General features: G+C 38.4%; 5 protein-coding genes across 6 annotated transcripts; 2 read left to right on the top strand and 3 right to left on the bottom strand.

Annotated features, from left to right (window-relative positions):
- The first annotated feature begins 290 nt into the window (after positions 1–290).
- LOC133745964 (uncharacterized) lies at positions 291–2,942 on the top strand. The gene is made up of 8 exons (XM_062174121.1): positions 291–680; positions 937–996; positions 1,107–1,189; positions 1,735–1,799; positions 1,885–1,918; positions 2,075–2,145; positions 2,267–2,402; positions 2,526–2,942. Exons 1-7 carry the CDS (start codon positions 428–430, stop codon positions 2,355–2,357), a joined length of 657 nt encoding a protein of 218 aa, XP_062030105.1. The 5' UTR covers positions 291–427; the 3' UTR covers positions 2,358–2,402; positions 2,526–2,942.
- Positions 2,943–2,999: 57 nt separating this feature from the next.
- On the bottom strand, positions 3,000–4,211 carry LOC133745965 (uncharacterized). The gene is made up of 2 exons (XM_062174122.1): positions 3,961–4,211; positions 3,000–3,871 (listed from the first exon to the last, which is right to left on the bottom strand). The coding sequence occupies exons 1-2, from the start codon at positions 4,018–4,020 to the stop codon at positions 3,275–3,277; spliced, it is 657 nt and encodes a 218-aa protein (XP_062030106.1). The 5' UTR covers positions 4,021–4,211; the 3' UTR covers positions 3,000–3,274.
- A 5,434-nt stretch (positions 4,212–9,645) lies between these two features.
- On the bottom strand, positions 9,646–10,217 carry LOC133744838 (ras-related protein RAB1BV-like). The gene has a single exon (XM_062172872.1). It carries the CDS (start codon positions 10,141–10,143, stop codon positions 9,646–9,648), a length of 498 nt encoding a protein of 165 aa, XP_062028856.1. The 5' UTR covers positions 10,144–10,217.
- Positions 10,218–16,472: 6,255 nt separating this feature from the next.
- Positions 16,473–19,686, top strand: LOC133742500 (putative transferase At4g12130, mitochondrial). 2 transcript variants are annotated; one of them, XM_062170180.1, is made up of 6 exons: positions 16,473–16,661; positions 17,238–17,742; positions 18,193–18,446; positions 18,552–18,650; positions 18,923–19,081; positions 19,166–19,686. In XM_062170180.1, the coding sequence occupies exons 2-6, from the start codon at positions 17,291–17,293 to the stop codon at positions 19,402–19,404; spliced, it is 1,203 nt and encodes a 400-aa protein (XP_062026164.1). In that variant the 5' UTR covers positions 16,473–16,661; positions 17,238–17,290; the 3' UTR covers positions 19,405–19,686. The 2 variants fall into 2 exon arrangements, with proteins under 2 accessions (XP_062026164.1, XP_062026163.1); XM_062170179.1 differs by having other exon boundaries at positions 16,475–16,661; positions 19,160–19,686.
- A 108-nt stretch (positions 19,687–19,794) lies between these two features.
- Positions 19,795–23,120, bottom strand: LOC133742499 (somatic embryogenesis receptor kinase 4). Its single transcript, XM_062170178.1, has 4 exons — positions 22,470–23,120; positions 21,852–22,112; positions 20,853–21,746; positions 19,795–20,650 (listed from the first exon to the last, which is right to left on the bottom strand). The coding sequence occupies exons 1-4, from the start codon at positions 22,900–22,902 to the stop codon at positions 20,172–20,174; spliced, it is 2,067 nt and encodes a 688-aa protein (XP_062026162.1). The 5' UTR covers positions 22,903–23,120; the 3' UTR covers positions 19,795–20,171.
- Between the last annotated feature and the right edge of the window lie 755 nt (positions 23,121–23,875).

Raw genomic sequence — 23,875 nt, 5'->3', positions numbered from 1 at the left:
ACTAATATTTAGCATAATTTATTTGCAACGATTTTATGCTAATTTGGAAAACGACATTTAATGCGTGATTTAAATGTTAACATCCAACAAAAATCTCAGATTTTTCACGCAATTGCTGGTGCAAAAAAATTCCTACAACATTCTCTATTATACAAGAGAAGTTGCAACATCAAACCATACCATATTTCCCCAACCTTTTCAGACCAAAAAAAAAAAAAACTATACCATAAATTTTAAATAAAAGTAATTTTATTTTAGATAATTTATTGTCTAAACGTACTAGTCAGTAGTGGGCGTTTGTTATTAGCCACACTATTCACTAAAACCCAGACCCCAAATTTCAGTTAGAACCAGAAGAGTGAAGCCAGAAAAACCGAAAATCGAAGCCACACACTATAAAAGCGGTTAGGGTTTCTTCACAGCAACAATGGCGGTTCTGAGAACCGCAACGGCCATGATGCTCAGGCATTTCTCTCACCCATCCATGTTCTTCTTACCATCAAGCCCCACCTCTCTGCTTCGCTCCACTGCCGGAATCAGCATCCGGTGCGCCGCCTCCGACTCCGGCGCCGGGGGGAAGAAGGTCTCCGCTCGGCTCTCTCAGGTCAACCAGCTCTTGCAAGAAGCCGAGGAGCGTGCTCTCTCCGCCGATAACCTCCCCGCCCCTAAAATCACATTAGGTTGGTTAGATTACTACTTCGCTCTGTTTCTTTCAAAGAAATTGATAGGAATCGAGGTTTTGGATCATTTTCTCTTCGGAGGATTTTAGTTCTTGTTGTAGAATTGTTAATAAACTTGAAGATAATGGAAGCGATTCAACTAAATTGAGTAGATTACTGTGTAATTGCGTTCTTGATTTTGGTTTAATTTAGAGAAAATGGTGCAGATTAGTGTAGAAGTTGAGTTTTCTGTGTTGTGTGTTTGACATGTGTGAAGATCATGTAACTGTGAGTTTCGCAAGAAGTGGAGGACCTGGAGGACAGAATGTGAACAAATGTATGTAAACTTCTATCTCTTTTATGTCATGGATTGTATTTTTGAATTTTCTGTACCTTCGACTCGGTTATGATCGAGTTATTATGTCATTTTTGCTTTTGATTGTACAGTGAACACTAAGGTGGACATGCGATTCAATGTTAAAAATGCGTATTGGCTAAGTGACAGGATCAAGGAGAGGATTTTGCAAATGGTTTGTTGCTATCATTTCTTATGATTTTGTTCTTATGGAAACTGAGATCATTATGTTTGTAGGACTGAGGGTAGTAGTAGTAATCATTACTAACTGGTCATGGATATATGATTTAACGGATAAGAGTGGCGGCTGTATTATGCTTAGAAACATAAGAGGGACCTGGAGGAAATTCCTGCACTAGAATATCACTAATTTGGAAAAGAAATTAAGAACTGATGTAATGGTCCTAACCTGACCAATGTGTTCTTATCAATTTCAATGATGATTGTTGTTCTCTAGCTTTTGTGATGTGTGTCATGTTTACAACATCTGCTGCCAAAGGTGTTTCATACATTAAAACACATACGCTAACTTTGAGAGAATCCAGGGGAGCGAGAGGTAGAGTGAAGGGGTTAGGATAGTGTACTCTAGAACTGTTATGCAGAGTTGATTTTTTATGTGTCCCACATCTTGACTGTGAATGTCTCCTTTCTGTTGTGAATGATTGGCAAACTGTCTTTCTGTCCGTCTAACCTCAATTTCTTTGGCCTGGTAATGAACAGGAGAAGAACCGAATCAACAAGGATGGGGAGCTTGTGATTTCTTCAACCAGGACTCGTACACAGAAGTAAGTTTCTTCCTCTTCCCTTTATGTCATAATCCTCTCATGTTTTTTTCACTGCATATGGCTTGATACAATCTTTCTTCCTTAGGGGTAACATTGAAGATGCTTTGGAGAAACTTCAGGTACTAAACATCGATGTCTATCAGTAGTGTTCATGTGAAATGGTAAATTATGGCTACTGCTTTGATGCTTGAGCATAAGATGATTGGCTCAATTTGGGGAAAAGTTTTCCTAGCTTTCCCCATTCCCCAATTAAGTCTAATTAATCAGTAAAACAGGCAATTATTGATGCTGCTTCGTATGTTCCACCTCCTCCCTCAGAAGAGCAAAAGAAGAAGATCGCTAAAATGTGAGAGCTTAACTGTCTTTGCAAATTCTTTACCTCTAGTTTTGTCCCATATCTTTCAAATTGTACTGTGTATTTTTATTGTGCTGGATGTGGGCTCTGATTTTATAGTGGGATTTTGCAGGGCTGCTATTGGAGAACAGAAACGCCTCAAAAGCAAGAAGGTACTTTCAGACAAGAAGGCATTTAGAAGAACTCGTGACAGTTGGGACTGACTGGTCCATGCTGTGTGATCCTCTTAATATGGGAAGTTTGTATATGTGAGTGCACTCTCTCCTCTCTCGCAATTTAGTATTCCACATCATTCATTAAGTTATTACTATCTTGCTTTGGTGACTAAATATCTGATCTGCCCTGCATGTTTGAAATTTTGATTGTTGTAGAGGGCTATATGGAGAAACAATTCAAGTGATGGAGAAACAAATCAAGAATTAGGAATACATTGTCCATGAGTGACGGTTCAACAGCAAAGGTTTTTTTTAATGTTAGAATGTTAGATGACTATTGCTAAGGTTCTTAAAGATGATAGTTATTGCCAAACCCCGTTTCAAAAAAAAAAATGATAGTTATTGGTTGTACTTCCTCTGAACCACCTCTTGTGTTACAATGATTGAGAGTCAATGTCTTAGGGCTTCTATTTGCTTTCAAGAGCCTCATCAAGTACTGAATTGTAAAATCCTGGTGCATGTTCTACGTCTCCAGGACCTGAAATTCTTCTTAATGGTGACCTTGGTTCATTAACAGTGTAATACTTGGTTAATTTGCTCCTGTATCCAACTATCCATTATGATGTCTCTCAATTCTGATTTCTGATTTGATTGCGAAAATCGAGTCCTGTGGTTATCGGTTTTGGAGAATGATGAGAGATTTCTGATTCATTTCTATAAGAGAATTATATACAAGTCTTTGGGAAAGACTGTATGGTACAAAGACAAGTTTATGTACATTGTATCATCAAACTAAAGAAAAAAAGGAATTCTATCCCTCAGATATATTTTAGTGACAGCCTGACAGGTACGTGTCACTATAAGTCCTTCAGGTTGAGGTTGCAGGCTTGCCCCGGCAATGGTGTAGCGTAACCAAGCTCTCACCTAAACTTTTGTAACCAAAAAAAAAAAAAAAAAGATATATTTTACTTTCTGATAACATGTTCCTCCCCAGATCGTTGATCGAAATGTTTGATCCATCTCTTCTTCTCTACCTTGCTTGACCCCGAATTCCCTCCACTGCTGGATACATGAGCCATATCTAAACCCTTCCCTACAGGCAAGAACACAGTACGGACCACCCTTCTTGATCCACAATCAATAACGCTCCTCCATCTGAAACTAGAATCGCTTTTTGAATTGGCATTTTTGCAAACCAAAACCGCACCACTCTGATTCAACCTCGCCTGCCTTAGAACCCTAGCATAGTCTTTACGCTTGCAATCCACAACCATGAAATCTATTCCCGCAAGCTCAGACATGACCTCCTCTGGCTCACCCACAAGCACTTCTGGGTTCATGTCTGCTGCTTCTTTCATGGCTGTGATGAACTCTGACCTTGCGTTCTCGTCCGCGACTACACACACGTGCCGTCCGCACGTGTGCCGGCTGGCGATTTCGAGGCCAATGCTGGTGGCAATGGCTCCTCCTTGTGACCATGTCTCGACTATCAACTTAGCATTCCAGCCTGCTGCCATGGCTGAAACAAGCTCTGCCACCCCGGATTCATTAAAAACTTGGCACTGCAATCAAAATCCAGATCAAATCAATCAAAAAATCCAAAACCCACATCAAATATATAAAAAAGAAAGACAAAAATCAGGTTGCTTACCGATCGAACGGTGTCGATGTAGGCTTTAGTGGCTGTTTCAGGGGACCAAATTAGCTTCATTCTTCTTATTCTTCTTCTTCCGGGCTCTGGAATCTTCTGGGTTTTCGCTTTTATGAGGGTTCTGTTTTGTTTTGGTGAAATGGGTTTTTGTTGAAACGGAGGTTTTGGTTGTGAAGATGTGCTTTTCTTTGTTGGCAAGCTATGGATATATGATTATGGGAATGGAGGAGCAGTTCAAGTTGGCCTTTTTATCATAGAGAGCGAGAGCGAGAGAGAGAGAAGGAAGGACAGCAAAGGTCCTACAAGTACAAAGGATACCCGTTGACCATTGACTTTGTTAGCCACTGACGCGCATGACCAACGTGTGAGATTGGAATTGGTAGCTAATTAGCTATGGATTTCAATGAATTACTGTGTGTTTATCTGCTGGTGTTGTTAAGCACCAACCTGGTTTTTAGTGGCTTTTCTATTTTAAGCCGCTTTGGATTGAATTCACAGGTTGGAAGAAAAATATTGCAACCTTGGTCGCAATTCCATTTCACATGTTAAGTAACTGAAGAAACGTTTTGGTTCAAACCAAATCCTAAAAATGTGGATGTTAACCGATCATTTTCAAATTTTCAAATGATAGCATATTTTGATATTTAGAGTCGGTGTGATCTAATTTTTATACCATGTAATGCATTCAATCGGTAAGAAAGAAAAAGAAAAAAACATATAAAGCTCTGTGATTGTGGACGATGCTAGTTCAACAATAAATGAGGCGTTTATTCACTTGTATTTTATAATTTATACAAAGAAAAATATAGAGAATTACTTAGTGAGAATACGCAAATTCGTGTTGAGCCTGCAATAGGGACACCTTCTTTTTGTTTTTGTTTTTTTGTTTTGTTAAGGTTTAGTAGCAATATCTGTGTTAAGATATCTTGACAAAGGTTTAAAATCAAATGATATGTTTAGGACCACATATGTTCCTATGAAGGGGTGTATTAAATCGGAGACGAGAATATTGAAGTTTGATAAGGCGTTGAACGAATAACCTCAAAAAAAGTAAACAGCGATGATTCAACAAATGGAAAATTAACATACCTAAAATAAAGTAAACAACGACGAAAAGTAAATAGCGACGATTCAACAAACGAAAAATTGACATATTTCAAAAAAAGTAAACAACGACGATTCAACAAACGAAAAATTGACATACCGCATTTTCATCTACCCAAATCTAAAACAATTTATGGAAACCGCCCACTGATATTAGAAGGACCCCATTTTGCCTTAATAAAGCTGTATCTCACTAATCCCTGATTTTCTTCCTGAAAATGATGGCCGCCCCATAAAATAACCAATGCCCTAACGCTTGCCCTTCAGCCTTCTTATCACAAACCTGGTTTTTATATTCGAAACCAGAAAAAAGTCCATACTTGTACGACACCAAGAAAGCCATTTTTGTCAATTATGAAATACCATGTTGATTAAACCAAATCATGAGATGTTGAATATCGAATTCGATCGCAATTGTTTTTATAATTTTCAATGCCACTGTTTAGCCTCCAAAACTTTCTTAATTCATTTGACTCCCCAAAATAAGAAAACGAAACAATACCAAGTTGCATCAGTGATTATGTAATAGTTTTTGTGCAGTGTGAAAATGAGAGGAAATGGTCAGATATTAGGGGAGAGGAGGAGGAGTTGAGTTTGAGGTCAGTGTCTTCATCCTCCACCTTCCTTTGACGTCAATCTTTATCACTTCACGCTTGTTAATTGGATGGTGTGGCCGCCACGTCACTACTCGACCAGTTCTCTTGCTGACATGGACACACCCTTGCTTGCTATCCAAATCTGTTTCCATTTTTGATCCTTGTGTTAGGTTTTTAGGGTTTTGCAGAGGAGGCCAACTACCCCGAAGGGAAAAAAACGGTTACAGGGTAGTTAATCATCACGAGGCCTCATGACTCTTAAACATCCGTGGTTAAAATTTGTTCTTTGTTTGTCTTCCATACGTTAATTTAGTGTTAAATTATGCATGTGGGTGGCGCATACATACTTAGATTTATCGCTTGAGACTTGAATTTTACTCTCCCGCACGCAACTACATTAGCTAAAAACTAAGAAACTAAATGAGTAAAACGTTTACAATCTAAAATACATGTAAATATCATTTTGTATGTCTTACGTGTAATAAATCATCTTTTTTTATTTATTTATAAATAACAGTTTAATGCGTATAGAAAGCCATTATCTTACCGTTGTACTCTTGAAAAAAAGACAAACGTATTGCAAGGTAGGCCAATTAATATTAGTAAATACCGAATATTCGAACTCAAATATAAGACGATCGCTGCTCGAAATCACTAAAGTTACAAAGATTCAAAAGCTACTACAGAATGTGCTAAAACTAATAAACATAAATGCTTAACTCCTTAGTTTCTTAAGCAATTTCTAGTACATTTACATTTAATTGCAAAGAAGTGAAGAACAGCACGCAAAAGAGTACAGCTAATTAAAAGCACCTAATACGATAAAAAGGTAGACGTAGGCGTGTTGAAAAAATTTTGCAGTCCCCAATACGGTAGTTGTACTTCTTCCACAAGAGAGTGCGCGCCCAAGAAATTAACTGGACAAATCAAGGAAGCTGCAATGAAGCTGAAGCTAGCTCCATATTCAGTAATTTCTGGAGCCGGCCTGAAGTTGAATTAATTGATCTCAATTCTCAAGGTCATGCACACTGCCTTCTAGATATTTTCGAACCAAATCAACCACAAGGGATTGAAGTTTGGAATCGAAGAGTTCGAAGTTTGTGTCCCTTCTTTCATTAATAGCAATTCTCTCCTAGCCTCCTAGGAGGAAATTATTCTATGCACCACGGTGCAAAAGACCCAATACTTCCTTAATATTTATAATTAATATTTTTATTAATAATCTAAGAGTGTATTTAATATAATCTAACCATCCATTTATGTCGGTGCACTGAATCCTCCCCCATGTCTATGCATGATAAGTCTATGACTTACGAGTAATTTCAATTTTCAGGTAAAGATATATATATTTCAGATGTTAAGACAATATTTAAATGTTCTACACTCGATCAATTTTGGGTAACATAAAATTTGTTCACTCAAGTGTATAATACTCAGCGATAGTCATAAAAAGCTTCTACGTGCATCTAACAAAGCATTTTAACCTTTTGTTCTGAAACAAGAAGTCCCACGAACTGGGATTCATTGGGTCATTTTCAAGCTAAAAGGAATATGCAAGAAAATTTAAGAAATTACCACGATCTAAAGTCATGATACCTTTTGGATCAGGTTGTATAATTTTTTCCATAGTTTCTTGACTTTCTTCCCACATATATTGATATCATGATTGATATAAACTTATAAAGTTGGCTCCATCCAATATAGTGATGATTAGGTGAACTTTCCTCGAAATTATAACCTAGATGCAGGTATGGAAAGGATTAGTGCTACTATACTTTACTTGCATTGCAATCTAATATAAGATTTCGTTAAGCACGATAACTATATATAGTTATCTAATTAATAAGGATGCTCTTGTTAGTCAACCCTAGCTTTTAAGGCTCATGCATGACTATAGGGATGAAATCTGCTGTCTCCAAAAATACTGTGCCAAACCAGTCCCCATGCATTCATTGGTCCACAAAGAATAAAATATGGAACAAAAGATTAAGAAAATATTTTCTTAATCTTTATGGACCAATGAATGCATGGGGACAGGTTTGGCACAGGGTATTAGGGACAGCAGATTTCTTCCCATGACTATAGCCCCTGATATGATTAAACTTCTAATTGGACAAAGAAAACTTCTAATTAATGATAACTAACCTTCTCCTTTTTTTTTTTTTTTTTTTTTTCCTTTTGCAGCTTCTACTAATTTACTTTTAAATTATTAATCAGTCGACCTAAAACGTGATATAGAATTTGGTACATGAATGTATAGTTGTATACAGTCCATTTGGATGTCTGATTATATTTAAATATTGAATACAAGGGATTCCTATTGAAATTCAATACAAGCAAACTACAAGCCTCCGAACAATTAGTTAAAAATTCAAATACTAAAAAAATAAATACGGTCATATACAACACAAGATACTAAACTTTTTATGTCCTAATTGGTTATGAGGATTGACGTTTAATAAATTAAACTTTATGACTAACTTTTAGTTAGAAATTAAGAGATGAAGAGAAATTGAAAAAAAAAAAAAAAAAAACTAAGAGTGGAGTATCACAGTATGCCTCAAGAGTCCAAGTTCTGAGGTCTAAAGGAAAATCCACTACGTCTGCACTTCAAGATAAAAAAGATCCCATTTTGAAGCCGACCCAATTAACGTGATCCATCCAAATTAGTTCTCCATCGTGTTATCATGTATGCCTGGTTCATTTCATTTCAGCTACTTTCATCGAAGACCTTAATCTATATAGTTCAAAAATTATTTAGTCCTATTAGATTCCAGCTACATAATATTTTGTGCATGTCTATACGTGATGAGTATGTTAATTACGACTCAAATTCAATTGTCTCTTATTGTAAACGTATATAATAATTGTCTATTTCAGTATTTTTAAATAAGAACAATTAATATCGTCAGAAACTCAGGGTGTGAGACAAAAGAAAATATTTGTAACATCTAATATGTGTTCCCAAGTGTTGTATTACTTTACACGCAACCTTTTAGGTACAGGAATCTCTTTCTCATGAATTAATCCAATTTCATACTACTCCAAAAGGCCTTTTGTTTATTAAACAGATGGTTCATGATTATTCTTTCCATCTTTCTGCATTTCTCTTCTCTTCTATTCTTTCTCAACCTCATTCTGTTTAATAAACGCACTATACGCATCTCAGCTATTTAATGAACACCCTTTTAACTTGAAAAAATTATAAGATCGAGGAATCCACCTACTTTGCTCCTGCGGAGAAGAAAAGATAATTGGTTTCCATAATTGTTTGCTTCTCCATTTAATACCCTTTAATTTGGACCATATTAATGCATGAAGTTGGCAAAGTACCATGCAGCACTTCATCTCTTTCGAGCCAAATATACTTACAGTAAAACATAGCAGGGCCTCTGCAAGGGATGAAATCTGCTGTCCCCAAAAATACTGTGCCAAACCAGTCCCCATGCATTCATTGGTCCACAAGAATAAAATATGGAACAAAAGATTAAGAAAATATTTTCTTAATCTTTATGGACCAATGAATGCATGGGGACAGGTTTGGCACAGGGTATTAGGGACAACAGATTTCTCTCCCCTCTGGAACTCATTCCTCAGTATATTACGTATATATTAGATAAAATTCCCATGCATTTAACTTGCATATCTGTTATGCACTTAACAAGAAATTACTTTAGGGTTTCTTTTACTCTCTTTTTCACAAATCACAATTACTATAAATTTAGCCTTTAAAGCCTTCTTTCCTGGTCTTGAATTCCATATAAGAGAAGCAAAATCAACAGCATTATGTAATTAAGGTATGAATAATTATCATTGTATAAACAGCATTTAGGATTTTTTTTTTCAATTAACAAAAATAAACTAATAAATGCCATTAATTGATGACAACGAATTGTTTGAAAAAAGGAAAAGGAAGAAAAAAAAAAAACAAATTGTTTGAGAAGAGAAAACCAAAGCAACTCAGCAAGATGACCTCTGTGTAATCTTAAGTGCACGAGGCTAATGCAAAGAAAACGTCTTCAACATTCTTGTTCGTCTTTGCACTGGTTTCCAAGAACATGATGTCGCACACATCCGCAAGAGTTTGACCTCTAGCTCTTGATACAGCCCTTTTGCTCTCATCATCCATGTCCGCCTTGTTCCCCACCAGTACCTTCTTCACATTGTTAGAAGAAGAATGTATGTTTTTACGAATCCAGTCTCTAACGTGCTGAAATGATGACTCATTCGTAACATCATACACCAACAAAATACCATCAGCTGCCTCGTAGCAAGCTCTTGTGATTTTTTTGAATAATCGTTCCTGACTGTTTGTGTCACAGATTTGCAGTTTGACCCATTCGTTGTCCATCTCGATGGTCTTCACACTAAGGTCTATCCCTATAGGTATATCCGAGAATCGAAGAAGTAGACTGGTCTTCCCAACGCCACTATCGCCAAGGAGGAGGAGCTTCTTGAAATGATCATAAGGCGGTGCTGCCATTAATATTGAAAGAGAAAGAAGATGACTACTTGTAAAGGTAATTACCTCGGGAGAGCGTTTTATGGAGTAAAACAACTATAGCAAAGAATATGAGAAAATTTGGACTGAAAATAGAATCCAAAGGGTGCCCTTATTTAAGCGTTCACATAATCATGAGTAGACTTGGAAAAGGAAACTAACCCATTTCCGAAACCTATTCGAAATCCTACTCTCACATGGAAAAATAAACCTTAATAAGAGAACATTAATAAAGAAAAGAAACTTATTCTTGCCAAAAAAAAAAAAAAAAATCTTATGCTTGTAATCGGTTCTCATTGCTTGTTCGGAACTCTTCCTCCACCGGCCATCTCGTCTTTGACAAAGCTGGCAAGCTAGGAGAATCCTCTTAGGCTAAGCATCCGAATTCTAAGGATGATAGAAAAATCAATGATCTTTCCTTTTCTAATTGTCACTGGCTGAATTAGGGTTTTCATTTTAGTTTTTTTCTACTTGGGAGCCTCCATTTCGTGTTGCTGTTGGTTTGCAGACATGCAAGACGGTGTTCTGATCTCGACATGTCTTGGCGGTTACAGATGCTGGTTTGTGGAATTCGCAAGCTGGTTGCCGACGACACTTGTCTCCTTTGTTTCATTTAGATTTGCAGATGATACACCACGAGTTCTCAATTTTGAAACTCGATCGGTCATATGATCATACCCTTGTTCATTTGGATCCGGTGGAGGATTGGTGGTCTTCCGAGGGTGGCGGTGGACAGCGGCTGTTTGGCTTGAATGAGATTTTCGAAATACAGAAGATGCATGGTTCCATCATTGCGGTTGCAGGCGGTTATGCTCATTGGGGTTCCATCATTTCCAAACTAGGGAATTGGAGGTCGGACTTCTACTAGGTGATTGACAAATTCAGGGATGAGAGTTGAGGACACCTTCATGTTGTTTTGGCCAGCTGCAACACTGTAATGCCAACATCTTCCATCTGATAGTGATGAATCTTCTAGTACCACCTGCTAATTTGTGGTTGATCTCTGAGCTGCACTTGGTAATGATTTCGAGAAGTTTGTGGTGATTTGATTTGGTAATTGCTCTCACCAAAGTTAAGAAGGAAGCAGTTCAGGACCCAATTAGAACACTGGAGTACTTGTTTTGTGGTTACAAGGTGGGAAAGTTTGTTTGCTTTAACCAAAAGAGGAATTCTGTTTTGTCACCACCAAGTCACAATACCAGACAAATTAAACCCACCATGTCACTCCGACACTCCACTACTTCTTTGTGATCAATTGCTCCACGTACTCAAATCAATATGATTTCTTCTTATTCCTCCACTGCACTTGTCATTAGAATTGATTGCATCAATTGATTCATTTTACTCCGGCCAGATATCATTGATGTTCCTCTTCCTCATTAATCATTGTTAATTCATCACCTATCCAATCATCTCAAGGCATTTACTCCTCTCTTCAGTACCTCCTGGCCTTTTGACTTTGCATGTTGAGTGGTTTTCTTTCTTGAATATTTACCAAAGTAAAGTAGTAAATTAAACCATGCTTATATCACATTGTCAAGTGCCTTTTGTGGAATTTTACTATATGCACTGCACTTGGATGCCTAACAAGGTCCCGGTGTGCTTTTTAGGTAGAGATTTAACGGCCATGGGAGTTGGTTCATTTGGCACACAATTGATTTTTGGGCGTGTCTTCATACTTTCATAGTGTTAAAGGGAGCTCTTTGCCGCAATGTCGTTGTGCGTTAGGTTATCTGTGGAAGACTTTCTAATGGCCCAGCACAATCGTGAAGCTGCTATATTGAGTTCAAAAATGGAGTCTTCCTCTATAATCATGAGTTCATGACAGACTAATGTTAATTCAATACTTAATATTAATTACAATGACAAAAAAAAAATTTCAAACTTCAAAAAGACATTGATTAACACCAAATCAGTTAGAAATTTCGTATTCTGTCAATTGAAACACAATTTGAATAAAAATGATCTTGGCATGGTTTTGCACGTTGGGAAGTGTCATGGGGAAACCCGTGGAAATGTGGAATGCAAAGACAATTGACATGCTGAAATATGTTAAACCTTGTTAACACTATTTTTTCTTAAGATTCACTTGTAACATAAGTTCACGATTCGTAGAGCATGATTTTCTACAACATACTCTAATTAACGGAACATCAAAGTCTCAAACAAATTTTTATTTTATGAATTTTATTTTATTTTTTATTTTAAAAATTGATAAAAAATTTGGGTTTTTGTCCATTTACCCCATTTCTAAGGATTTTTTTCCCACTTACCCCATTAAGTTTTTTTAATTCTCTCTTACCCAATACACTCTAAGGGAGTCTTCCCTAATACCCCATTAAGATTTTTTTTTTGTTTTTAAATTTTTTTTAATACCATTTTACCCCTTACCCCTTTGTTATTTAGAGAGAGAGAGAAAAAAAATGAAAGAGAGAGAAACCATAGGAGACTTCGCCGGAGCCTGTCACCGGCCGTCTGAATCCGGCCGCCGGATTCCGGTCACCAGCAAAAGTTAGCCGGAATCCGACGAAAATCTCACCGGAAAGTTTTTTTGCACCCAATAGACATCTATTGCCCCCTAATAGACGTCTATTGCCCCCAATAGATGACTATCAGTCATGTATTGCCCCCCAATAGACGTCTATTGCCCCCCAATAGAACTTTCTGTTTGGACCCAAAATGAATATTTTGGTCTGACAAGGCACGTGTTGGAGAAATTGAGCCAATGTCAGTGGCTCAAGCTATATATTGTCGACAAGTTCGAAATATATATTTAGAGGCTAAATAAAGCCTACTATGAAAGCATGGAAGCATGGAAACATGAAAAGTCAACTTTAGCACATTTTCCTACTTCGGCTAGGAGAAACCGAGCTAAACAAGGAAGTAGGGTTGGCAGACTAACCAAATGAAATCGAAATGTGCTGAAACTTTCCAGATCCATTCTAGACAGCCCAAGGATCATTTATTATGAAGAGTGCAAGAGCTTTTTTGAGTGGAAGGCCTTCAAACAATCAGCCCAATTTTCTACAGAAGCAAAACTGGAAAACTGGACCTGTAAGAGGTCCAGCAGCATTTTCGGCCCAACCACATGGAATAAAAATCTGAAAATTTTTCAGGATGATCTACACTCATAGTGGAACATTTCATATGAAGAAGTCGAAGGCATATAATGAAGTCTTGTTGGAGAAATAATTGAAGGAATAAAGGGGCAGAAACTGACCTAAAACCAGCTCAATATTCACATGTTCATGTTTCCTACCCACATGAAGAAAGCTAGATGCTTTTCTCTTTTTCCTTGGATATATTTTTCTTCTACAATCTCTTTAATAGATCATCACCACTTCCATGTTGCTGCACCTTCATGCTTTGCTTTCATTTCATCTTTTCTCTATCTTTTTCATATTTTACAAGTGAACTTAGATCTACTTTCATTATTTTTCTTCCACTCATCATTTCACTCTTCTTTTTCTTCCCTATATAAACACCTTCTCCTCTCATTCTAAAATAGACATTCACATTCAACAACAACATCTCTAAGACGATCTAAGTTCTCTCTAGAGCAAACCTCTCTAAGAGCAACTCCTCTCCCTCTCCTTCTCTTTCTCTTACCGGTGATCACACTCCTAGTCCTAGTCTTCTCAGAAGCCGACTTTCAGTGCCACCAAACCCTCTGTCAACGTGCTTCGGTCCTAGTCTCCTCGGGAGCCGACGGTAGTGCCGCGACCACAACGGTTACGGAACCAGCCAAGCAAGGGTAACGCCCTAGCAACCCAGCCAAGCTAAAGTCACGCTTTAGCAAGTTCTCCTCACTTCCCGGTGGCTCTCGCTCTGCTCGATCTACAACATCGAGTATCGATTTGGTGATTTTCAAGAAGCTCAGCAAAAGTCCTCACCACGAGGCACAAAGAATCCCACGACGAGGTTGGTGCTCTCCTCGTCCACAATTGCTTGAAAGAAGTCAGGTCAAGGGACATCCCCGACGACCGCACCCAAACGGTGCTGGCACGCCCGCGCAGAAAAGAGACTGTTGACCAGCTGCAACACAATTCTGGAGCCAAACACTTTCCGTAGCCGGAATAGGAACTAATCTTCCTAAAATTAGACAGATAAAACTTTGATTAAAGAAAAAAATGAATAAATTATATCAATTTTAAGACGTCTATTGCCTCCCAATAGACGTCTATTGCCCCCCAATAGACGTTTCGATTACCGAAATGAGAACTAATTTTTCTAAAATTACACAAATATAACTTTGATTAAAGAAAAAAAAGAGGAGATTACATCAATTCAAAACGTCTATTCCCCCCCCAATATAATCTTCTTTTTTTTCTTCCTTTTTGGACCTTCTGCCCCCATTGAGAGAATAGCCCAATATTATACAATCAAAGATGATTAACAATAGCCCAATATTCAGGAGAATCCATTAAGAGACAAAGCACAACTGACAATGGGAAGCTAGCCAATAGATAATTAAGCAATAAGAGACCTGGGCATTAAAGGTGCAAAGTACCAAATAAACTCTTTCTCCCCACCAAACTCTCTCTCCATTTAATCACGAAGGCCACCCAGAGAAAAAAACCAATTTGCCGCCTACATTTTGTCAGCAACGAAATCACACACACAGTCACACACTTGCAAAAGCCAAAGCAGCAATGAATAGAATCACAGACCAAGCATGAACAAGCTTCTTATCCTCCGGCAGATCCTCATTCAAAAAGCTCAACTTCCTGCGCAGCTTCATCTCTCTCTTCCCCAAATACGACTCCTTCACCTTCTTGAAGCTTCGCCGAGCACCGAGTCCGCTGAGGACGACGATGACGAGGAGATGGTGGTCTGAGATTCATCAGAGTCTGTGTCCTCCTCCCCCGATGAAGACGACGCCGTCGCCCACGACATGGTGACGGAGAGAGTCTGCCGGTGACGGATCGTGTTGGGGAGAGAGAGAGAGATTTGTACACCGGTAGGATGGAGAGAGACAGAGTGGCAGTGGTTGTAGATTAATAATTAGATTGAGGGTAGAAAAGTTATTTTGCTTCAAATTGTGTTAGTGGGAATAAAAATCTGTTATTGGGGTAAGGAGGATAATTTTTGCTCATTTTGGTGATTTGGGTCAAGAACCCAAAAAATTTTGCATCATTATTTTGAGTTTCTTGAGTTCAATAAGTGCTTAAAACTCATTATTTAAGGGTGGAAAAATTTTGCAGAACAAATATTAACATGCTATTTTGGCAAAAAAATTATGTACTATAATCCGCAATTTTGGGTAGAAATCATAGTTCTAGAGAAGATTTTTGTTTCCTTTTTTCTTTAAATTATAGAGTTAAATTTTGTATGCCTCAAGACTAGAGGTGGCAAATGGGCCACTAAGCACGAGCACGGCACGGGCCCGGCACGCTTAAAAGCGGCCCGGCACGGCTCAAGCCCGATAGTGGCCCGGCCCGGCCCGAGCCCGTAATGGGCCCGGCACGGCCCGAGCACGACATATTGTGGGCCGGCCCGTTACAAACACAAAATTTCATTTTGTTTTTAAAAATATTAAAAAACTACAATGATGAGATTTGAATATAAGACCTTTTATTTAAAATATCATGACAATTCCACCAATGCTTTCTTTTATATTGTCAAAATAATGAAACAAAACATTATATCCTTGTTTTGACATAAGTATTTTTTCTAAATATTAAATATATGTTTATTAATAAAGACTAATCTCATAATAATACAACTATAGAATGAAGGAAAGAATAATAGATACTAAATCTTCATTATATTAATAAAGATTAATCTCACAATAATATACTAAAAACAATATATTTTGAGTTTTTTCTTTCTTTCTTTCTTATAGTGGAATATAAAAAATTATTTGAAATCTAATCTTAAAAAACTAAGATTAAGAAAAACGTTGTAGAACTTAATTTATTTTAATTTTCTAAATAGTTAAATAAAATTAATTTTTATTCGTTCAAATTAAGATTTTTAAATTGTGCTTTATAGTGGGTAGGCACGAGCACGGCCCGTTATTGACCCGGCACGAGCACGGCCCGACACGATATGGGCTCGAGCCATGGGCCGGGCCGGGCTTAATGTTTAAGTAAATGGGCCGGCACGAGCCCGACACGATAATAAATGGGCCGGCCCAAGCACGGCACGGAGCACGACTAGGCCCGCTTAAAATGGGCCGGGCCGGGCCGGCCCGTTTGCCACCTCTAACTCAAGACTTTGAGGTTCGAAGTCCACAACGTCTCTTCTCAAAAAAAAAAAAAAAAAAAAGGAAGAAAAAAAGAGAGAGGTCTACAACGTCTGCAACCAAAGAAGCCCATTTTGATCCAACCACTCTTTCCCTCTCTCTCTAATCACCTGGTTCCATTCACCCACGACTCCCATCGAACACCCACCACCGCCTTTTAACTACACGCGGCAAAACCTCCATAGCCCACCTGTGACCACCTCTTCTTCTTCGCTATTGAAGCTTTCTCCCTCTTCCCTCAGTCTCACGCCTTGTAAGTTCTTTTTCTCTTTTCTTTGCTGATTGCTTCAAATTGGGTGTTTCATTTCTGGGTTCATTTTATTTGCTGGTTAGTTCTATGTTTGATCTTGGTTCAGTTCTGGGGTTTTAAGTTTGGTTTTAGCTTAGACTGCTAGTAGTAACATTAGTCTAGTTTCAATGCGTATGTTCGTTAATCAGGTTTCATCTATTTTTCTATTCGCATTCAGATTTCGCTTCATACAAATTCATAGTAAGTTTATTCACCACTGGAATTATGGTGCTGGTTAATAAAAACAAAGAGGGGATTGCTGGGGTTTAAAGATTAATGTCTATAAGTTTGTATATCTTTTAAACTGAGTAGAATGTGTAACATCTACTCCCGGGGTTTTAGTTCTGTGTCCCCATGTTGTATGGCTTAGGCTCCCATTGGATTCCAGCCCCAAAAACATGTTTGCATAAGTAGGAAACTTGAGCTTACTGAATCACTATTGTTTTTTATGTACTTAGTATATTCGTTTCTCTGTATGACATTGTATAGTTCTAAGAAACGCTGCCAAAACTTCAATAATCTTTTTTTTTTGTTTACTAGGGAAAATAGTTAGCTTAGAAGTACATTCCATCTGATCTTGGTTGCCCCTGAGGATGCAGCGTCTGAAACTTCCACTACGGTTTCCCAAATCCATTCCTTATGGTTACAGAGCCTTCCACGATAAGACGCAGCTGGAGAATGTCGGGCCGCTGGCTTCAATCCTCAAGTCCCGGGCAGTGGTTCGGTTCCGAGGTCCAGATACAGTTAAGTTCCTTCAGGGGCTGTTGACAAATGATGTAAGGAGGTTTGGTGAACCCTTGAGTGAGAAGACCTCAACATTGGTCACACCCAATTTATCCTCGGAGTCCATACCACCTATGTATGCCGCGCTATTAACACCTCAGGGAAGATTCTTATATGATTTCGTCTTGTATGGCCTGCCTAGGCCGGATGCCAAGCTTAATAGGGCTGGGTCGGGACCTGGGGCAGACCCAGATGAGCCGTTGGAGGTCTTTGCTGATGTAGATGCTTCAGTCTTGGACGAACTCTTGAGCACCTTAAAGAAGTGAGTTTGTGTTCACTCTACAGCTGTGCTTCACTTAATTAAACTACTTTTATTCAGGTTTTTTTACATGCTTTGTGGTTTTCATTTTTAAGTTAGTTTTGATTAGAATGTGGTTGCATATATATATATATATATCGTATGCATGATAAGTTGGAATGGCTATTCAGAGGTCATTTGTGTATCTCCAAAACTTGATCTGTTATACTGTAACCAAAAAAAGTCTGTTAAGAGGGTTTGTCATCAGTCTAATCTCTTCATTGTTAAGTTTTATTGAATTTCGCCTCAGCCAATATAGCTTAGAGCTAAATAATGATTACTTTTAGTACTGATTAAGTCATGCCCTATGCTTAGTACTCTAGCTTAAATACTTGAGAAATATGATCCAAGCCAATTCACATTCGTTTGATGCTTCTGATTTATGAGCCTCACATGCTTCCCTATCTTTTGCAGATACCGTTTGAGGGCTAAGGTTGACATTGAGAATGTGGCAGACGAGTTACATTGCTGGCAGCGTTATGGGGGAAAGCTATCTAAGAAGGACTCCTCTGTAGAAGAACCAGAAGCTGCTAGTGTTGGCTGGGGTGCTGGTGTTGATCGCTTAGGCATGTCAACTTCACGTGGAGAGCCTTGTGGATGGCAGTGGTTTAAGGATCCGAGATTGGATTGCCTTGGTTTCAGGGGGATCTTCCCGTCTAATACAACACGTGAGCTTTGTAACCCTTGATGCTTTGTAGAGTTGATGTGTTTAAACTTTATAGCATCACAAGCTTGCTTGTTGGCTAAGCTACTCTTTTTCCATTTCATTATAGCACCTTTGGTTGAAGCTGACAAAGAAACAGATGAACAAAACTACCTTCTATGGAGAATAGAAAATGGTGTTGCAGAAGGATCAACCGAGATCCCTAAAGGTACATTTTTTACTTTCTGTTGAGGACATTCTTGATTTTCCAATAACTGCAAGATCTCTAACTTATTGTGCGAAATGCAAATATAGTTGATTGCTAACTGTTTGGTCCATGTTCTGTGTCTCCTTGAAATACCGTACCTGGGATTATTCTATTGTGTTTGAAATTGTCTAGCCAAGTTTGTCTTAACTACATATCGATATGTTTGCTTGTTACCAGTTTCTGCTTCTACTTCTGTTTGATATCCAGTCTGAATTTGTTATCATCATGATTAGGTGAGGCAATTCCTCTAGAATATAACCTGGTGGCTCTAAATGCAATTAGCTTTGACAAAGGGTGTTATGTGGGCCAAGAGCTTGTTGCTCGAACACACCACAGAGGGGTCATTCGCAAACGCCTGCTTCCTCTAAAATTTCTCAAGGATAGCGGAGAAGGTAATCAAACTTCCTGTAAAAATTTCAAATTTTTATTTTGTCCAAATATCCCAGCCCTTACCTGTATATGTTCTTCAGAAGCAGAGCAGAAGGTTGCCCCTGGCTCCGAAGTGATTGATAGTGTTTCTGACAAGAAAATTGGTACTGTCACAACTCAACTTGGATGTCGTGGACTTGGTGTCTTGCGTTTGGATGAAGCTTTTAAAGGATCAAGTACATTAACCATACGAGGCCAGGACGACGTGAAGGTCGAGCCTATTAGACCCGATTGGTGGCCGCCTGAATGGTTGCAAGAACATCAGCGTCGAAGTGCAGCTGCTTAAAATTAGTCGCTTTGTATGGGCTTCCTTGATCCTGCAAGTCGTTGTTGTGGTTCTAATACCTTCATTGATTTTGTTGAAAGAAAATAAGGGACGTGTTGTCCTGTTTCAAGAAAGATGAGGTTGTATATTTAAGCTTACTCATCTTTAGAGCTTACAACAATGGAGTTTCACAGTCGATATGCCACTAGTCAGTTGATTTCAACTCATTTGTTGACTACACAAGGTTGTTAATGATTAGTGCTGTTAGTAGTTTGAGATAAAATGCTAGTTTGAAAACCCCGATTCTCAGTTTTGTATGTTTACTTCATATGGCAGTTCCTTGTTCACTAAAGCTTTTTGAATTCAGGCGACGTCAAATGAAGTGGTATCTGTACATTCTGATCAAAAGCATGAAAAATTATCCCACATAACTAGGAAAAAATTCTCCGTAGCTAGCAAGATCACGATTTTATTAGTAATTATTTAAGCACAGTGATACATACATATTAGGCAATCAGCACCATCCTAAAATGAATGAGAAACCATGTTATAGGCGTTTTACACGAGTAACTAGCAGCCAACTTCTTTTCTATGCTTTGAACATATTACAGTGATTTCAAGGAAGTTCTGTTTCCCAAGATCTGCTTTCCACCACCTCTGGTTTCGATGAAGCCTGTATATTGTTCAACCTGCTTACTGAGCTCTATTCTCCACTGATGGTGACACTATTGAGGCCGAAGTTTGGTGGTCAATACCTGCATTGTGTGGAAAATACAAGTAGGATATCACTAACTTGCTGTAAGGTTGCTCAGCTCCTGGATCACTGTCTGCATTGTTGGCCTTTGGTCAGGATGCTCATGGGTGCACACTAGTCCGAGTTTTCCCAGTGCAGCTGCTTCAGGTTCTGAGAATTGCCCTTTTAGATTGGTGTCGACAAATTCTTCATATCTGCATGATTCTGCAGCCAGTCGCATCGAAGTGTTGAGTTGTAGATTCCCTGATATAACTTGGAGGACAATGACTCCAAATGCATATACATCACTTTTCTCAGTGAAACGACCAGTGGTGATATATTCAGGAGCTAGGTATCCCATTGCAGCACTTGTCTTCAGAGTGGAGAAGACAATGTCATCAGCTAGCAGCTTAGGAAGGCCAGAGTCCGAAATCAATGGCTTAAATTGCTTATCAAGGAGAACCTTTTCAACAGAGATGTTTTGATGAATCATGGCCGGTTTGTTTTCTTCACTGCCGTGCAAGTATCCAATACCTGGTTGCAAAAGAACCAATACCACAATAAACACACTGAATGACTAAAACTGGCAGGTCATTCTTTTCCCTGGACTCACATGGAACTCAGTTTTCAAGGTTTTCAGAGAGAGAACAATGAATGAAGTACTGATCATGAAAATATAAAGAAAAAACATAATAACATTGTAGATAAAATATTATTCCAGAGATACATGACTCACCTTTTGCAATGCCATTTAAGACAGAAACTCTCTTGGACCAGTCAAGGACTTGGTTCTTTCCATCGATTACATCGAGATATTGAGAGAGGTTTCCATTAGGAGCAAAATCATAGATAAGGAAGCATTCACCTCTGCCCCTAGAGCAGCAGAAACCTTTCAGCTTGACAAGGTTTTCATGAGTTAGCGAAAATACTAAGTGCAGTCCCTTCACAAATTCAGCTTCCTCAGACTTGCAGCTGGTCACATTAATGCTCTTAACAGCTACAAGAGAACCATCTCTCAGAACTCCTTTATAGACAGAAGAGAATTTGCTCTTCCCTAACAGGTTCACCTCGGAGAAGTACTGTGTTGCAGACTCCACATCTTCCATGTTGAACCAATAGCTTTTGAGATACTCCTGGGAGAAGGAGAAACCAAGGCCATTTTGCCCATCGGCCAAGGGATCCCATGCATTAGAGTACTCAAGACTCACTAGTGGAGAGGGACTTCTCCTGTAGAACTCCTTGGCCTGATCAGTGCTAAGCTGGCCATCAGAAGGATCACAAGTATTCCCAATCTTTTGTTTCTTTCGTCTGTTCCGCACAAGAGCCAGAAATACACCCCCAGCCAATGTGACAATGAGTGCAATAACTCCTGCAATTACAGCAGCTTGCGGAAATTTGGTCGACTTTTTGCAATTGTTTTGGTTGCAATGGGTGTTGATATCTACTGACTCAGGGTTGGCATTTGGAGGAGCAGTAACAACTGTTTTATTCAAGTTTGGTCCTAGTGGTAGTCCATCATCATTCACTCTGTCCGTGTCAAAAGATGTGCAAATTCTCAGTGTAGAAAATCCAACTCCACATAGGCCTGAGTTGTTTGCAGACTTGAATCCTTCATTTAATCTCTTGAAAGCTTTCATTGGAAACAATCAAAAATTCAATTAGAAAAAAACAGACTCATGTCAAGAAAAAAGCAAAACTGAAGATGAAATTGAGTGAGGATGGAATGCAGTCTTACCAGGAGAGACCACTCCAGAAAGAGAATTATTTCGGATATCTAAGAGTTCCAAAGATGGTATACTAGCTAGCTTTGCAGGAATTGTACCAAAGAACTTATTGAAGCCCAGATCAAGCCTTTTGAGCATCCCTAAGTTCCCCAAGCTTGCAGGAATCTGACCAGATATTCTGTTATACTGCAAAGCAAGAACACTTAACCTCTTCAAGGACCCCATCTGTGTAGGTATGCTCCCATTCAGCTGGTTACAACATAGCTGTAAAACTGCAAAGATCAAGAGACAAATTCATTATATGTAGATCGCTAAACCAATAAGAACGTAGATCTAAATTAACAATTGAATATTGTAAATCCAAGAACATGCATATATTGAATGACTCATAACTAGATACAAATCATACAATACAAAGTGAAAACAGAAAAGAATTCAAATAAGCAAATTGAGCTTAGAGCCTTAGAAATACATGGCAAATTTTCTTTTTCTCAACTTCTGGTCTAAAGGAGAAAATACATTTAAAAAACAACCCAACTATGCTAATTACTGTATTCTCTTTGGGAAAGATCAAAGCTTTTCACCACTAAAAGCTTAAAACAATATGTGCAAACAGAGTAACCACCAACCTTGAAGACTAGTCATGTTCCCAATCTCACGGGGTATACCCCCAGAGAGATTATTCACATTGAGATAGAGATCAGTAAGCCCAGTTAGAGCTCCAATCTCTTTCGGAATCTTCCCTGACAAGTTATTATAATGCAAGTACAGACCGGACAAGCACCGGAGCTCGGCCACCGCCGGCGAAAGCCGACCCGAAAGACCCTTCCCCTGCAAAGAAACATTAGCCACTTTGCTCTTCTCATTACACGCCACACCTTCAAATGTTCCACTACACGGATCACCATGTTCAGTCCATGAACTCAAGTACTTGCCTTCTGGGTCAAGAGAGGCCTTCAGCTGCAGCAGTGCTCCGAGCTCTGCATTTCCACAAACTCGCGGTGGAGGGGTAAAAACCCCGAGCACAACAAACAGAGCAATGAGAAAACGAATCGAACCCATTTGCGGTTTCGGCTCAAAGACTCGGACTTTCTTTGAGATTCTTGCTTAGTCAGAGTGAGAAACTCATAAGTCGGTGAAAGCCAAAAGCTTTGGGTTTCTTTTTTGTCAGGTAGTATATTTCTCTGTCAGCAACTTATTGCCAAGAGGACGATGTGAGATGAAAAAGAGGAAGACTAGTTTTCAAACGGAGAGTGCAATAACTGGAACCTTTTGAGTTGCTGACAGGTTCACATTTGAGGATCGGATTTGGGATTACAGTTGTCCATGGTAGGCGCGACCTTTTGGCGCATTTTCTATCGTAGATTTTTGGAGAAAGGTTCATGATTGGTTTTTGGTCCCGTGAAACCTCCATTACTGTCTCCTCCTGCTATAAAAAGGAATGCAGTAATTTCTTTTCCTCATTTCCCTCTCTTTTTATCTTTCGATTAAAAGCAACTTTTATTTTCTTCGGTGATAAAGGAATAAATACATGCATTTCTAAGCAAATAATTCTAGCTGGCTATCTTTTCCCGATTTCTCTTTTATACCCTAATTGATTTAGAATTTATGCAAGAGTTAAAAAAGGTTCTGAAATCGAGTTAAGTAGTTGGCATCTCATTAAAGCACATTTCAGATATTGAAAACAAAATGTGAAAATCTTATATGATTTAAATTGTATGTCTTATAAGAGCATCTTTAGCAATGCTAGTCATTTTAAAGTTAAATATTAGCCAAAGTATCTAAAAAGTTATTTTGACTAGCCACTTTAGAAATATGTCTGCATCAGTGCTCTCTATTTTAACTAGTTTTGAATTTATATTATTTTTTAAATGAAGATTAAATAGTTTAAATGTATTTATAAATTACATAAAATAACTCGAAAGAAATGTTTTAAATTATAGATAGCCTCATCTCGCTCTCTATATTTAGGAGCGAGATAGCTAAAAGTTATAATAGAGAGCCACCATAATTTAAAACATTCATTTTTAGTCAT

The sequence above is a fragment of the Rosa rugosa genome, chromosome 4 (genome assembly GCF_958449725.1).
Source record: "Rosa rugosa chromosome 4, drRosRugo1.1, whole genome shotgun sequence".
In the NCBI taxonomy this organism is placed as follows: domain Eukaryota; kingdom Viridiplantae; phylum Streptophyta; class Magnoliopsida; order Rosales; family Rosaceae; genus Rosa; species Rosa rugosa.
Note: the sequence above shows the minus strand (reverse complement) of the source record. Positions and strands in the feature narration are given on the sequence as shown.